This window comes from Pelecanus crispus, chromosome 2, assembly GCF_030463565.1.
Source record: "Pelecanus crispus isolate bPelCri1 chromosome 2, bPelCri1.pri, whole genome shotgun sequence".
In the NCBI taxonomy this organism is placed as follows: domain Eukaryota; kingdom Metazoa; phylum Chordata; class Aves; order Pelecaniformes; family Pelecanidae; genus Pelecanus; species Pelecanus crispus.
The window spans coordinates 136,935,373-136,947,671 of record NC_134644.1 but is presented as its reverse complement, the minus strand read 5'-3'; the positions used below and the strand labels follow the sequence as shown (position 1 = coordinate 136,947,671).

The 12,299-nt window shown below is 42.3% G+C and overlaps 1 protein-coding gene across 1 annotated transcript in view; it reads left to right on the top strand.

Annotated features, from left to right (window-relative positions):
* Positions 1 to 12,299, top strand: part of CPA6 (carboxypeptidase A6) — a 47,793-nt gene that overhangs the window by 16,155 nt on the left and 19,339 nt on the right. The window contains exons 3-5 of the mRNA XM_075705680.1: positions 886 to 1,000; positions 1,942 to 2,043; positions 2,866 to 2,970. Coding sequence (XP_075561795.1) covers positions 886 to 1,000; positions 1,942 to 2,043; positions 2,866 to 2,970 — 322 coding nt within the window. The remainder of the gene's footprint in view (positions 1 to 885; positions 1,001 to 1,941; positions 2,044 to 2,865; positions 2,971 to 12,299) is intronic.

Here is a 12,299-nt window from a genome sequence, read left to right as displayed (position 1 = left end):
CGATGTCAGTGACGATATTCCCAGCTCCTGCCACTGTGTGATGGAAAGGATAGATGCTCCAACTTCTTCAATATAATTCTTTGTAGACGTTTTCTTTTTCTATTACATTTTTATATTGGTATCATTATTTGCTTTTGCCATAAAATAGGAAAGTTTATAGCTTACACCACTGTTTCTGCATTCTGCTCTTAATGCAAAGCACCTCTCACTTTTTATGCAAGCATATTTAATTTTCACTTAGTATTGTTTCATGGTTTTCCTGAGTTATTTTAAAATAACTGGCAACTATTGCAGAGTAGATAATGTAAACAACAAACCACACTTAGGACTTTTTCTTTCTTTGTTGTTTGTTGTGTTTCAGACAGAATGATAATGCTGCCAAGTTCTTCATTTTTTGGTTTTGCCTCTACAACTTGTAGGTATATGTAATGTTCCATACCAGTACAATAACTCCTGAGAGAAAGTATGTGCATGTTTTTCTAAGCCTAAAAAGATTTTTTTTATGGTTTTGAAATCAATTTTTGAAGATCCGTGATCACGCAGTATAACTGCATTATAAAAGGAGACAGCAAATGCTGCTCCATAAACAAATGAAAGTGGCTTCTTCTTTACATTGGCTACATTATTTACATCGTTCTGTTTTATTCATTTAACAAGCTCATTGTGTTTTTTGAAGGCACTGTTACATTTCAAAGCAGCTGAAGTATTTATTTGGCAGCATATGTTTAAATAAGCCTGAACCACTCTATTGTCAAAATATAACAGATGAAGTAACATCAGGATGGTCTAACTCCTGCTATATTTCTTCTAAATGTGATTGTTGTTCTGCTTTAGCCTGTGTATTCTACTAGTTTTTCAGTAATACTGCTATCTTTTTTTACCTAGGATTCTCATATCAGACCTACAGAAAGCAATAGAAAACCAAACTGGACTGAGATCATATAGGAATCGAAGGTCGCTCTCTGGGTATAACTACGAGGTGTATCACTCCCTCGAAGAAGTACGTGAAAATTCGTATTGATCCTCTTATCCGCTACACTGTTGTTTTTAATAAGATTTCACTCTCTCTACAAGTTATGGTTACCTGTTCATCCTCAGAAGTGTTCTAAATGTTTCTACTTCAAAAATAGGCACCTTCTTGAAAATAGATATTAATACTTGTAGTCAAGGCTTATCTTTACATGTAACTATCTTTGCCAGCTTCTGAGTTTTGTTTTTAAAGTAGGTCTTTTTCTCTGATGGAATAAGAGATTTGAGTGAGTGATTAGTCTCCCTGAGTCATTTAAGTAAGCAATATGAGCAAATGCTTAAGTATTTGCACAAGAGGCCCAAAGACTTAAAAACACTTAGATACAAATTCATATACAAGGGATACTATCCTGGAATATAGCTGGGGAAATAATTTCTGTTGATGTCAGTGTGCTCACATGCACAGTTTCAGTCTGCACCGAAACAAAGTCACTAGGCTGAGCGTGGAGGGTGCTGCACCTCAATGAGATCTGGTGCCTGTGAAACAAGTATTGCAGGTAGCATTGAGTCCTGCAGGTCATTCTATCCTCCATTCTGTGTCCTGGCAAGAAGACTTGGGGACCTTCTTTCTTCATTCGATTAATATTTAGTGAGAATGGCGGATTAGACCCATCCCCAGATTTTTGGTGGGCAGCCAATGCATTCCAGTAATATCCAACAATAAAATGGGAGAAAAATCCCATGTGACTGAAGGCTGCATCCAGCCTCTGCCAATAGAGCTATGAGAGCCCGATGATGGTTCAAGTGTGAAAACAAAAACAAACAAAAAACCCCAAAAAAGAGACAAAAAGAAAAACTACAGGAAAATCCAAAAACACACAGAGGACTGAGAGCTGAGATTAATAAAGGTGTTACAGTTGCTTCCCATGAAATGCAAAGATCAAATCAATAATTTTATTTCTGTATTTGCAGATCCAGGGTTGGATGCATCATCTGAATAAAACACATTCAGATCTTGTTCACATGTTCTCTGTTGGAAAATCCTATGAAGGGAGACCACTGTTTGTACTCAAGGTAAAGATTAAATAGTCATTAATCAGACTAAAATGTTCAATTAGGGACAGACGCTTTGTTACTTATGTTATAGCATGTACACTGGGAGAGGCAGGTTAACAGTGTTTCCCAGGGATGAGTTGCTAAGATCTAAGTGTCTCTCTGTCCTCTTTAATGAACAAAAATTTTAAAGGCTGGAAAACTAAAAGCCAAACCCTGTTTACTTGGATTGGATATGCATGGAGATAGATTACAGGACAAGTTTAATTAGCAGTATTTGGATTTAAGGGAATGGGAAAGTTTTGTGTTTATAGACAACTTGGAAAGCAGTTATGCTGGAGAGGGACCCCAGAGGACTCTGGAGCCCTTCTCAGCATGTGCCACCACGTACGCTTCCTCTTTAACTACTGACAAAATTTCAGGGCTGTGTGCTCTCAACTCACATTATTAGGACCACAAATTAGAGGGTGTCAGCAAGACACAAAAAAGAATTTTGCTTTCAATGTACTTTCTTTTCATCTGCTGTTGCAGAGTTCTGAAAATTTGGTTCTGCATCAGGCTATTCCTGTAGCGTCATTTTTCCTCACCCTGCTCCATGTGATATTTAAGGATATCACTCCTCATAAAAGAGGAATTGACAGATCTCACTTTTCCTGTAATTTTTTTTCCCATAGATCAGCCTCATTATCTTGGCCACACCTTTGAAAACAATAAATTTGTGTTCCTTTATATGAGGAAATTCAAAATGGTTTAGTGTTTCTAATACTCTATTATTTTCTCATTATTGTGTCTCACTGATGTCATGAGATCTATTGATACTTCTACGAATATTCACACTTCAAGTTAGGTAAAAGATCACGGCCCTACAAGAAAGCTGTCTGGATAGACTGTGGGATTCATGCAAGAGAGTGGATTGGCCCTGCTTTTTGCCAGTGGTTCGTGAAAGAAGTAAGTGTTTAATGATTTACAGTCATGCAGCTTCTTCAGTTCAATAAACATTGCATTTTTGCTATAACCAATCTAACATACTATTAGTAAGAAAAATAACTAGCTATTATACCATGCTTTTTTTTTATTTGTGGAACACCTAAGTGCTTGATAAATGAAGCTGCTAGTGACAGCCAGACACAGCTAGGCACAGGGCAAAAATATGCCAGACACATCTTGTCAGAGATACGAAGTAGGATTTTATTCCAAGACCTAAAAATGTGAAGATTGTAATTGTGGTAATGGTCCAGGTAAATCACTGCCAGTGTGTACTGCTTCAGATCAGTTCAGCAATATCTTTGCTTTAAGGACTTAGATTAAGACAGACATTTCTCTTTTGTGTAATTCCATAGGAATAGGAAGCTAAAATCACAGAATCATAGAATCGTTGAGGTTGGAAAAGACCTTTGAGATCATCAAGTCCAACCATTAACCTAACACTGCAAAGTCCACCACTAAAAAATGTCCCTAAGCAACACATCTCCATGTCTTTTAAATACCTCCAGGGATGGGGACTCAATCACTTCCCTGGGCAGCCTGTTCCAATGCTTGACAACCCTTTCGGTGAAGACATTTTTACTAATATCCAATCTAAACCTCCCCTAGCGCAACTTGAGGCCATTTCCTCTTGTCCTATCGCTTGCTACTTTGGAGAAGAGACTGACACCGACCTCACTACACCCCCCCTTTCAGGTAGTTGTAAAGAGCAATAAGGTCTCCTCTGAGCCTCCTTTTCTGCAGGCTAAACAATCCCGGTTCCCTCAGCCGCTCCTCATGAGACTTGTGCTCTAGACCCTTCACCAGCTTCATTGCTTTTCTTTGGACACGCTCCGGCACCTCAATGTCTGTCTTGTACTGAGGGGCCCAAAACTGGACACAGTATTCCAGGTGCGGCCTCACCAGCGCCGAGTACAGGGGAACAATCACCTCCCTGCTCCTGCTGGCCACACTATTCCTGATACAAGCCAGGATGCTGTTGGCCGCCTTGGCCACCTGGGCACACTGCTGGCTCATGTTCAGCCGGCTGTCGACCAACACCCCCAGGTCCTTTTTGGCCAGGCAGCTTCCCAGCCACTCTTCCCCAAGCCTGTAGCGTTGCATGGGGCTGTTGTGACCCAAGTGCAGGACCTGGCACTTGGCCTTGTTGAACCTCATACAGTTGGCCTCAGCCCATCGGTCCAGCCTGTCCAGGTCCCTCTGCAGGGCCTTCCTACCCTCAAGCAGATCGACACTCCCGCCCAATTTGGTGTCATCTGCAAACTTACTAAGGGTGCACTCAATCCTCTCATCCACATCACTGATAAAGATATTAAACAAGACTGGCACCAAAACTGAGCCCTGCAGAGCACCACTTGTGATCAGCCACCGGCTGGATTCAACTCCATTTACCACAACTCCTTGGGCTTGGCCATCCAGCCAGTTTTTTACCCAGCAAAGAGTACACCCGTCCAAGCCATGAGCAGCCAGTTTCTCCAGGAGAATGCTGTGGGAAATGGTGTCAAAGGCTTTACTAAAGTCCAGCTAGACTACATCCACAGCCTTTCCCTCATCCACTAGACGGGTCACCTTGTCACACAAGGAGATCAGGTTGGTCAAGCAGGACCTGCCCATGCTGACTGGGCCCAATCACCTGCTTGTCCTGTACATGCCATGTGATGGCACTCAAGATGATCTGCTCCATAAATTTCCCCGGCACCGAGGTCAGACTGAGAGGCCTGTAGTTCCCCAGATTCTCCTTCCAGCCCTTCTTGTAGATGGGCTGTCACATTTGCTAACCTCCAGTCAACTGGGACCTCCCTGGTTAGCCAGGACTGCTGATAAAGGATTGAAAGTGGCTTGGTGAGCACTTCTACCAGCTTCCTCGGTACCCTTGGGCAGAATCCATCTGGCCCATAGACTTGTGTGTGTCTAAATGGTGTAGCAGGTTGCTAACCGTTACAGGGGCTTCATTCTGCTCCCTGTCCCTGTATTCCAGCTCAGGCGGCTGGGTACCCGGAGAACAACTGGTCTGACTATTAAAGACTGAGGCAAAGAAGGCATTAAGTACCTCACCTCTTCCTCATCCTTTGTCACTATGTTTCCCCCCTGCATCCAATAAAGGATGGAGATTCTCCTTAGCCCTCCTTTTGTTGCTAATGTATTTATACAAACATTTTTATTGTCTTTTACAGCAGTAGCCAGATTAAGTTCTAGTTGGGCTTTGGCCCTTCTAATTTTCTCCCTGCATAACCTCACAACATCCTTGTAGTCCTCCTAAGTGGCCTGCCCCCTCTTCCAAAGATCATAAACTCTCCTTTTTTTCCTGAGTTCCAGCCAAAGCTCTCTGTTCAGCCAGCCTGGTTTTCCCTGCCAGCTCATTTTTCGGCACATGGGGACAGCCTGCTCCTGCGCCTTGAAGATTTCCTTCTTGAAGAATGTCCAGCCTTCCTGGACTCATTTACCCTTCAGAACTGCCTCCCAAGGCACTCTGTCAACCAGGCTCCTAAATAGGCCAAAGTCTGCCCTCTGGAAGTCTGAAGTAGCAGTTCTGCTGACCCCCCCCTCCTTACTTCTCCAGAAATCATAAACTCTATCATTTTGTGATCACTATGCCCAAGATGGCCTCCAACCACCACATCACCCACAAGTCCTTCTCTGTTCACAAACAACAGGTCCAGCACGGCACCTTCCCTAGTTGGCTCACTCACCAGCTGTGTCAGGACGTTCTCTTCCACACACTCCAGGAACCTCCTAGACTGTTTCCTCTCTGCTGTATTATATTTCCAGCAGACACCCAGTAAGTTGAAGTCTCCCACAAGAACAAGGGCTAGCAATTGTGGGACTTCTGCCTGCTGCTTATAGAATATTTTGTCTGCCTCTTCACCCTGGTTAGGTGGTCTATAACAGACTCCCACCATGATATCTGCCTTGTTGGCCTTCCCCCCGATTCTTGCCCATAAACACTCAACTCTGTCATCACCATCATTAAGCTCTAGACAATCAAAACACTCCCTAACATACAGGGCTACCTCACCGCTTCTCCTTCCTTGCCTATCCCTTCTGAAGAGTTTATAGCCATCCATTGCAGCACTCCAGTTGTGCGAGTCATCCCACCATGTTTCCGTGATGGCAACCATGTCATAGTTTTCCTGCTGTGCAATGGCTTCCAGCTCCTCCTGTTTGTTGCCCATGCTGCATTCATCAGTGTAGATGCACTTCAGTTGGGCTATTGATCCTGCCACCTTTTTGGGGGGAGAAGCCCTAATTCCTACGTGACCATTTTCAGGTGCTTCCATGGTTTCTAACACAATAACCCTTGTGTCTTTGCTGCCATATGGATCTCCATCCCCTACCTCCACTGAGACAGCAGACCGAAGGACCTTGCTAGCACACTGTCCCTCAAACATTGGCATGCTGCCCCCAGGCTTATCTCTAGCGAGCCTGGTCTTATCCCTTTCCCCCTTCAAATCTAGTTTAAAGCTCATTCAGTGAGCCCTGCTAACTCCTGTGCAAAGATCCTTTCCCCTTTTGAGATAGGTGTACCATGTCTGTTGCCAGCAGACCTGGTGTCATGTAAACTGACCTATGATCAAAAATCCCCAAATTCTGCCAGGGACACTAGGCTCGGAGCCAGGTATTGATCTTCTGGCTCTTCTTCTTCATAGACAGATTTACCCAAAATGATGGATTTCATATTCTCTGAATATCAAGTGGTTCCTCCAATGTTTCTTTGATCCTATCTTACTGGATTTATGGTCCCTTTGTCTTTTATATCTAGGGTTTAGCCTTCATATTCATCCATTTGCCATTTTTCAAATGATTGGTGAAATCAAATGGAATTGGAATTTTGCTTTCCACTTGTCCACTACATCTTTTCTTTCTTTTTTTTTTATATCAGCACTTAATCGCTTCTAATTTGGGAATCATTTCAGATGCATAATGTATTTGCAGGATTTTGACATTCCCCCTTATCCAACAAACTTTTGTTCAAGATGGGATATTAGCTGTGCAGTGGAGACTAGCTTGCAATGCAATTTACAGAAGTCAAAGAAGGCTTCAAAAAAAAACCAACAGGTGTGCTTTGACTATTTTGCATACCATCTTTTTCACAAAATAAGGGATGCAACGGGTTTTTTTGCAAGGTTCTTCCAATAAACAAAAAATTTTCTCACTTCCACCCCATCACTGTGGAGTTCTACAATGTATTAATACCTCCTCTGAATTAAAGGATCTGCCTTTCATTTTCTGGGATCTCTCCACTCAGCAGAAAGATCCTGGCCCTATAAGTCACTTCATGAGAGTAAACTTCTGCATCATCAACACCCTAATGCGTTAGCTGAGATGATCATATAATGATTCGTGGCCTTCCCTCAGAAGTCACAACAGCATATAGGGCAAGTACAGAAATAATGAGGCCACTACAGTTTGGGTGAGTCTGTCAGCATGGCTGCTGATGCATGGAGAGGCTAAACCAGATCCAGGAGCTGATCTCCAAAGTTCAGTGTGCAATGATGGTCCTTCTTGTTAGGACTTCTGTTAGTGTAAAGATGAACGAACTTGCAACTATTTCTAAGCAGCTTTCCTACCCAGGAGAACAGGCTGCAGTAAGGAAGATGTTTGGGACAGACAGGCACTGGCGGGAAAGCCTATTGCTCAAGTACTTCTTCCTTAGCAAAGTTTTCCCATAAAGCACCACAACGTGGCAGCAAGATAAAAATCACAAGGTTTCTCTGTAGAGCTTATGGCAGAATATAGGCTGTGTATGTGTATATAAAAACCTTCTGGTTGTTATTTGAGATCCTTGGAGAGTAGCTTGCTAGTAAGACTGTTTTGCTAAGTACGTAAAAGCATTTTCCTAGATTAAAGAAAGTTTCTGCAGAGTTCCTTGAGACTACAAGAATGTACCACCTTTGTCTGCCTGTCTCGGTCGTGCATTGCCTTTGTTCACAAATTACATAGATTTTCTTCTTTCCTTAGGGCAATATTTCAATCCAGCATTAAAGCAAAAAGCATCAGCGTAAGAATACATTATGCTCATAGTCTCCATCATTATATTAAAAATGACTGGGAGAGGACAAGAGACAAGATGATTAGATTGTTTGGTTTAGGATACTGCTTTTCTCATTAAATGAATTAGACATTTTAATAAGAACTCTGGCAAAACTGAAGGTGTCTCCGTGCTCAAACTCTGCAATTCTCTTTTGCTGGCAAACTCCTCCCTTAAGCACCTCTGCAGCCTGGCAGCCCACTTTCCATCCTCCCCAGAGCTTATGGGAAATTCTAAGAAAGGGCCTGGCAGCCCACTCTCCATCCTCCCCAGAGCTTACGGGCAGTTCTGAGAAAGGGCAGTCAGCCTGGAAACAGATTTTTCCTGGCATGTTTGTGGACTTCAAGGAATAGCACCACAAGCCCATTGATTTAAGGCAAGCAAAAGGAAATGTTGGATTTATGTGATGTTAGCTTCTTTTCTAGCAGGAACAGCATATGCACATCCCTTTACTATGCAGGCAGCCTGAAATATTTTATCAAGCTTTCACTTCACCCTGTGATCTCTGTCATTTGTTTTTATTGAAGTATCCATACTCCTGTGTACAACTAGGCTTTTCAAGTGATTTAGCTTAGAAAACAACCTCTACGTACGAACATCACTTAACGTTCAAGCTCAAGACTGGGTGCTGCAAACTTGACCAGATATTCCCATTGAGCTCAGGAACCCTCGGTATCTTGCTTGCATGTCTGGAAGCAGCAGCTTCTGAGTGCCAGTGAATTTGCTGCAAGCGATGGGAGACACCACCTCCCATAGGGTGGAGGTGCCGCTGAGCGGCTGGCTGCTCATGTGCCTTGCCAGGGTATGGGCAGCAGCTCCCCACCTTCTACAGAGCATCTGGAGTTATTCAGCTGAGCAGCACCCAGCTCCCATCTATCTAGAAATGCCAAGCAGACTAAGGCAGATCAGACTTGGGAAGTGAGGATGTGAGGCGAGAGCATGGGAGGGCAAGAGGCTGCCTGCTACACCGGCTTGTTCTGTATTCAGGCGAATACAATAGTTAGAGAAAAAGAACCGATGAACTAGAGAAAAAGGGAGAAAGATATAGAAGTTAAAGATCAAAAAGAGAAAGAGAACGCACAGGAAAGTTTTGCATTGTGTGATAACATAATTGAAAGTACAAAACCAGCCTACTCACATTTTGAAACAAACAGAAGGAGAGCGAAGACTATGGTTTGGGGGGGTTGGGTTTTTTGTTTGTTTTTTTGTGTGGTTTTTTATTGTCATCTACTCCAGTATGAGCTCTAGCCTTGGCTCTGTATTCCATAGGTCTGGTGTTAATAACAACACCACTTGTTTCTGTAGAAAGTGCCCCTGAATTCCCATAGTCTGTCAGCTAAAGATAATCAGATATTCTACCAGGGTAGAACCCTACCTCATGGTCGTTGAATTTCAAGTCAAGAAAGGGGATGGCCTGCACACACAGGATCAGAGCTTTAGGTACCAGCTAATGAGCCACAGAGAAGTGTCTGCACCTGTACTGTAGCAGAACAACAGTTAGGTTATGGTGGAGTCCCACCCAACTTCAAGCCTTATGCAGCTGGAAAGGGGTGGAAAAAAGGCCCTGACAGTGGAAACCCAGAGACACCCCTGGTAGAGTAGGGAAGAAAGAGGAACTGTAAAAGGAAACAGAACTGATTACGTGTGGACTACTTTGAAGGCAACCTGCAAAGATAAATTAATTTAATGTAACCCAGAATTTGTTTCCACAGCAAAAGACTTGGGGGGGAGGGGGCGAGAAAAAAGGTTTGTTAGCCTAGATTTTTAAAAAGACTGCACGGGATCCAATCATACATTAAAATGTGTTAGTAAATATTACAAGCTGGAAAGAAAGGGACTCTATTATGTGTTATTACTTTGTAGAAAGCAGTAGACTTCAGAAACAAAATTTGTTTATCAGCCATAACATATATTTGTCCAAAATTAAATAGCCTGCATAGAAACAAAGAAGCAAAACGTATAGACATTTTGCAAAAGTACAATTATATATGTATATGTGTTAAATAAGAACATTTAACTCCTCTTCTTTGGATGTGCAATTGTGAGAGTAGAAGCAGAATTCAGATATCAAATTATCCAGACCTCAAATTTAGGATTTTACCATTGCTTTAAAAATCTGAAATATGGTTCACAGGCTGCTATTAAAATTAACATCAAAACTAGATTCTGTTTCAGTTTTAGTGGAAGCAGATGAGGATTCCCATTACATCTGGTTTGACTTTCTTCCCTCGAACAAATGCTGCCATTTGATCCACGTCAATAATGTATAACCTTGAAATGTCATTCATACAACATTTTCAGAAAACAACATACAAGAGATGTGACTTTAAGATGCACTATTCTTTGGTTTTGATGCAGGAATTTGTATTTCAAGATTAGAACATTCAAGAAATGTAATTAAAAACCTTCAAGAAGCAAGCACTGATTGTACTACTTCTTGACAAAATGTTCTAAGAATCCAATGGCAACTGTAAGGGAAACATCCATTAAGACCAAGTGCATCCCCCTAAGGGAGTAGCCTCATTGGGGCTTAAATGAAGGTGCAGATAGCCTCACACTTTGGAAAGGCAGTAACCTCCACCATCACCTTCTTCTCACATCCTTAAAAGTGGGCCTTTTTAGGAAAAAAGCAAAACTAACATATGTTGACCGGATTCAGTATATCTGCATCTCAAATGTGAATGAACTGTGGCATGCTCTTCCATAAACTCCCTAGGCCCTTATATTTTTCAAATGTTTAAATCTTGAGGACTTTCCTCAAAATAATATTATTCTTTGAATGTAGGTCAGCTTACATTGCATTGCACATAGCCACTTTTCTTTAATGTGAGACTGTTGTGTTTTTTTTTCCCTGGATCAGCAGTGCTACTGTCTGCTTCTTCTGGGATGGAACCTAGCCAATATCTAAGGTCTTTGCTGAAAAAATGCTCAGAACTACTTCTGAGCTTTCTGGATTTGATCAAGGTGACTTGATAAGTTTGATTCAGGCATTGACCTTGCTAGACCACCCATGACAGATCCCTCACCCCTATCCACAGGCCCACTGGAGAGGAGCTGTGTAGTACAGGAATCCAAATCAGCACCTCTGAAGCCCTGCTCATCCTGCAGCACTGCATCATCCCTTAAAGATGGTCCGTAATAGCTGTCTCATCTCAGAAGAATCCCAAATCTGAAAAGAATATCAGTATGCTCTGTATACTTTAGTTTGTGAGATATGTGGCTCAAAGTCCAGATTCTGAAATGTGTGTGTCCTATGATCCCAGTTACATGAGTTCCCAAATTGTCCAAGATGATGTGCTTGTGCTTCATCATGCACCCAGGGAGCAGACAGGCAATGCTAGACAAAGAAGTTAAAGGCTGGGGGCAGATTTTTTTTAGGATTTTTTCTTTTATTCAATGCTGACACTGGTATTGATTGCTGCCAAAACCAGGCCTGAATCCCATCTTTTCACTCCATAATAATGAGCTAAGAGAGACACACAGACTGTCTAAGATGCAAAATGGCAACACCTGCCTCCACTATTCTATGCTTCAGACTGATTTATGAGTCATCTTGTGGGATGCATATGGGATGCATACTGCCAATTAGCCAACCACTGGGCTTGTGGACCAGGCCCCAGGGACCAGTCTACCAGGAATTTTCCAGGGTTCAAGATCTCAGATTCTTCCTCAGGAATGTTTATGAAGTACTTGACTGTAAAGACAGGATACCTAAAATAACAGCACATACACATATACAAAACTGAATAAGGACAACTGTGCGATCAGACACAGGTCCAAGCAGGAGAGCCAGACAGCATCAGTGTTAAAAGACATTGGCTCTTCTTCTGCGCCATGCAGGCCATGTGGTCAGAAGGCCATAAAGCTATAAGTATTCGTACTTTAAGATCTGCTGAAAGCCCATGTAGCACTTATACTCATTCTGCAAAATTCCATAGTCCATGTCCTGATGGACAAAACATCTGCAATATGCTGCATCAACAGTCAGAGCAGCACTCAGTCATTCATTCCAGTGCTGAAGTCCATGCTGTCAGGAAAACAGCTTCACATTCTGGATCATTTCTGGATCTTGCTGAGCTCCATCAAAACTGGTGATCCTTTAGGAGTCAGAAAATGTGTTTCCCCTTGCTATCTATAACTATCAGAGCCTCAAAATACTGGCTGATTATGAAATTCAGGTATGAGTTTTTTCACCCACTTCAGAAATAGTCTGATCTTGGGGGTGTGCAAGATAGTTATGTGACACAACACACTAATGTTTGTT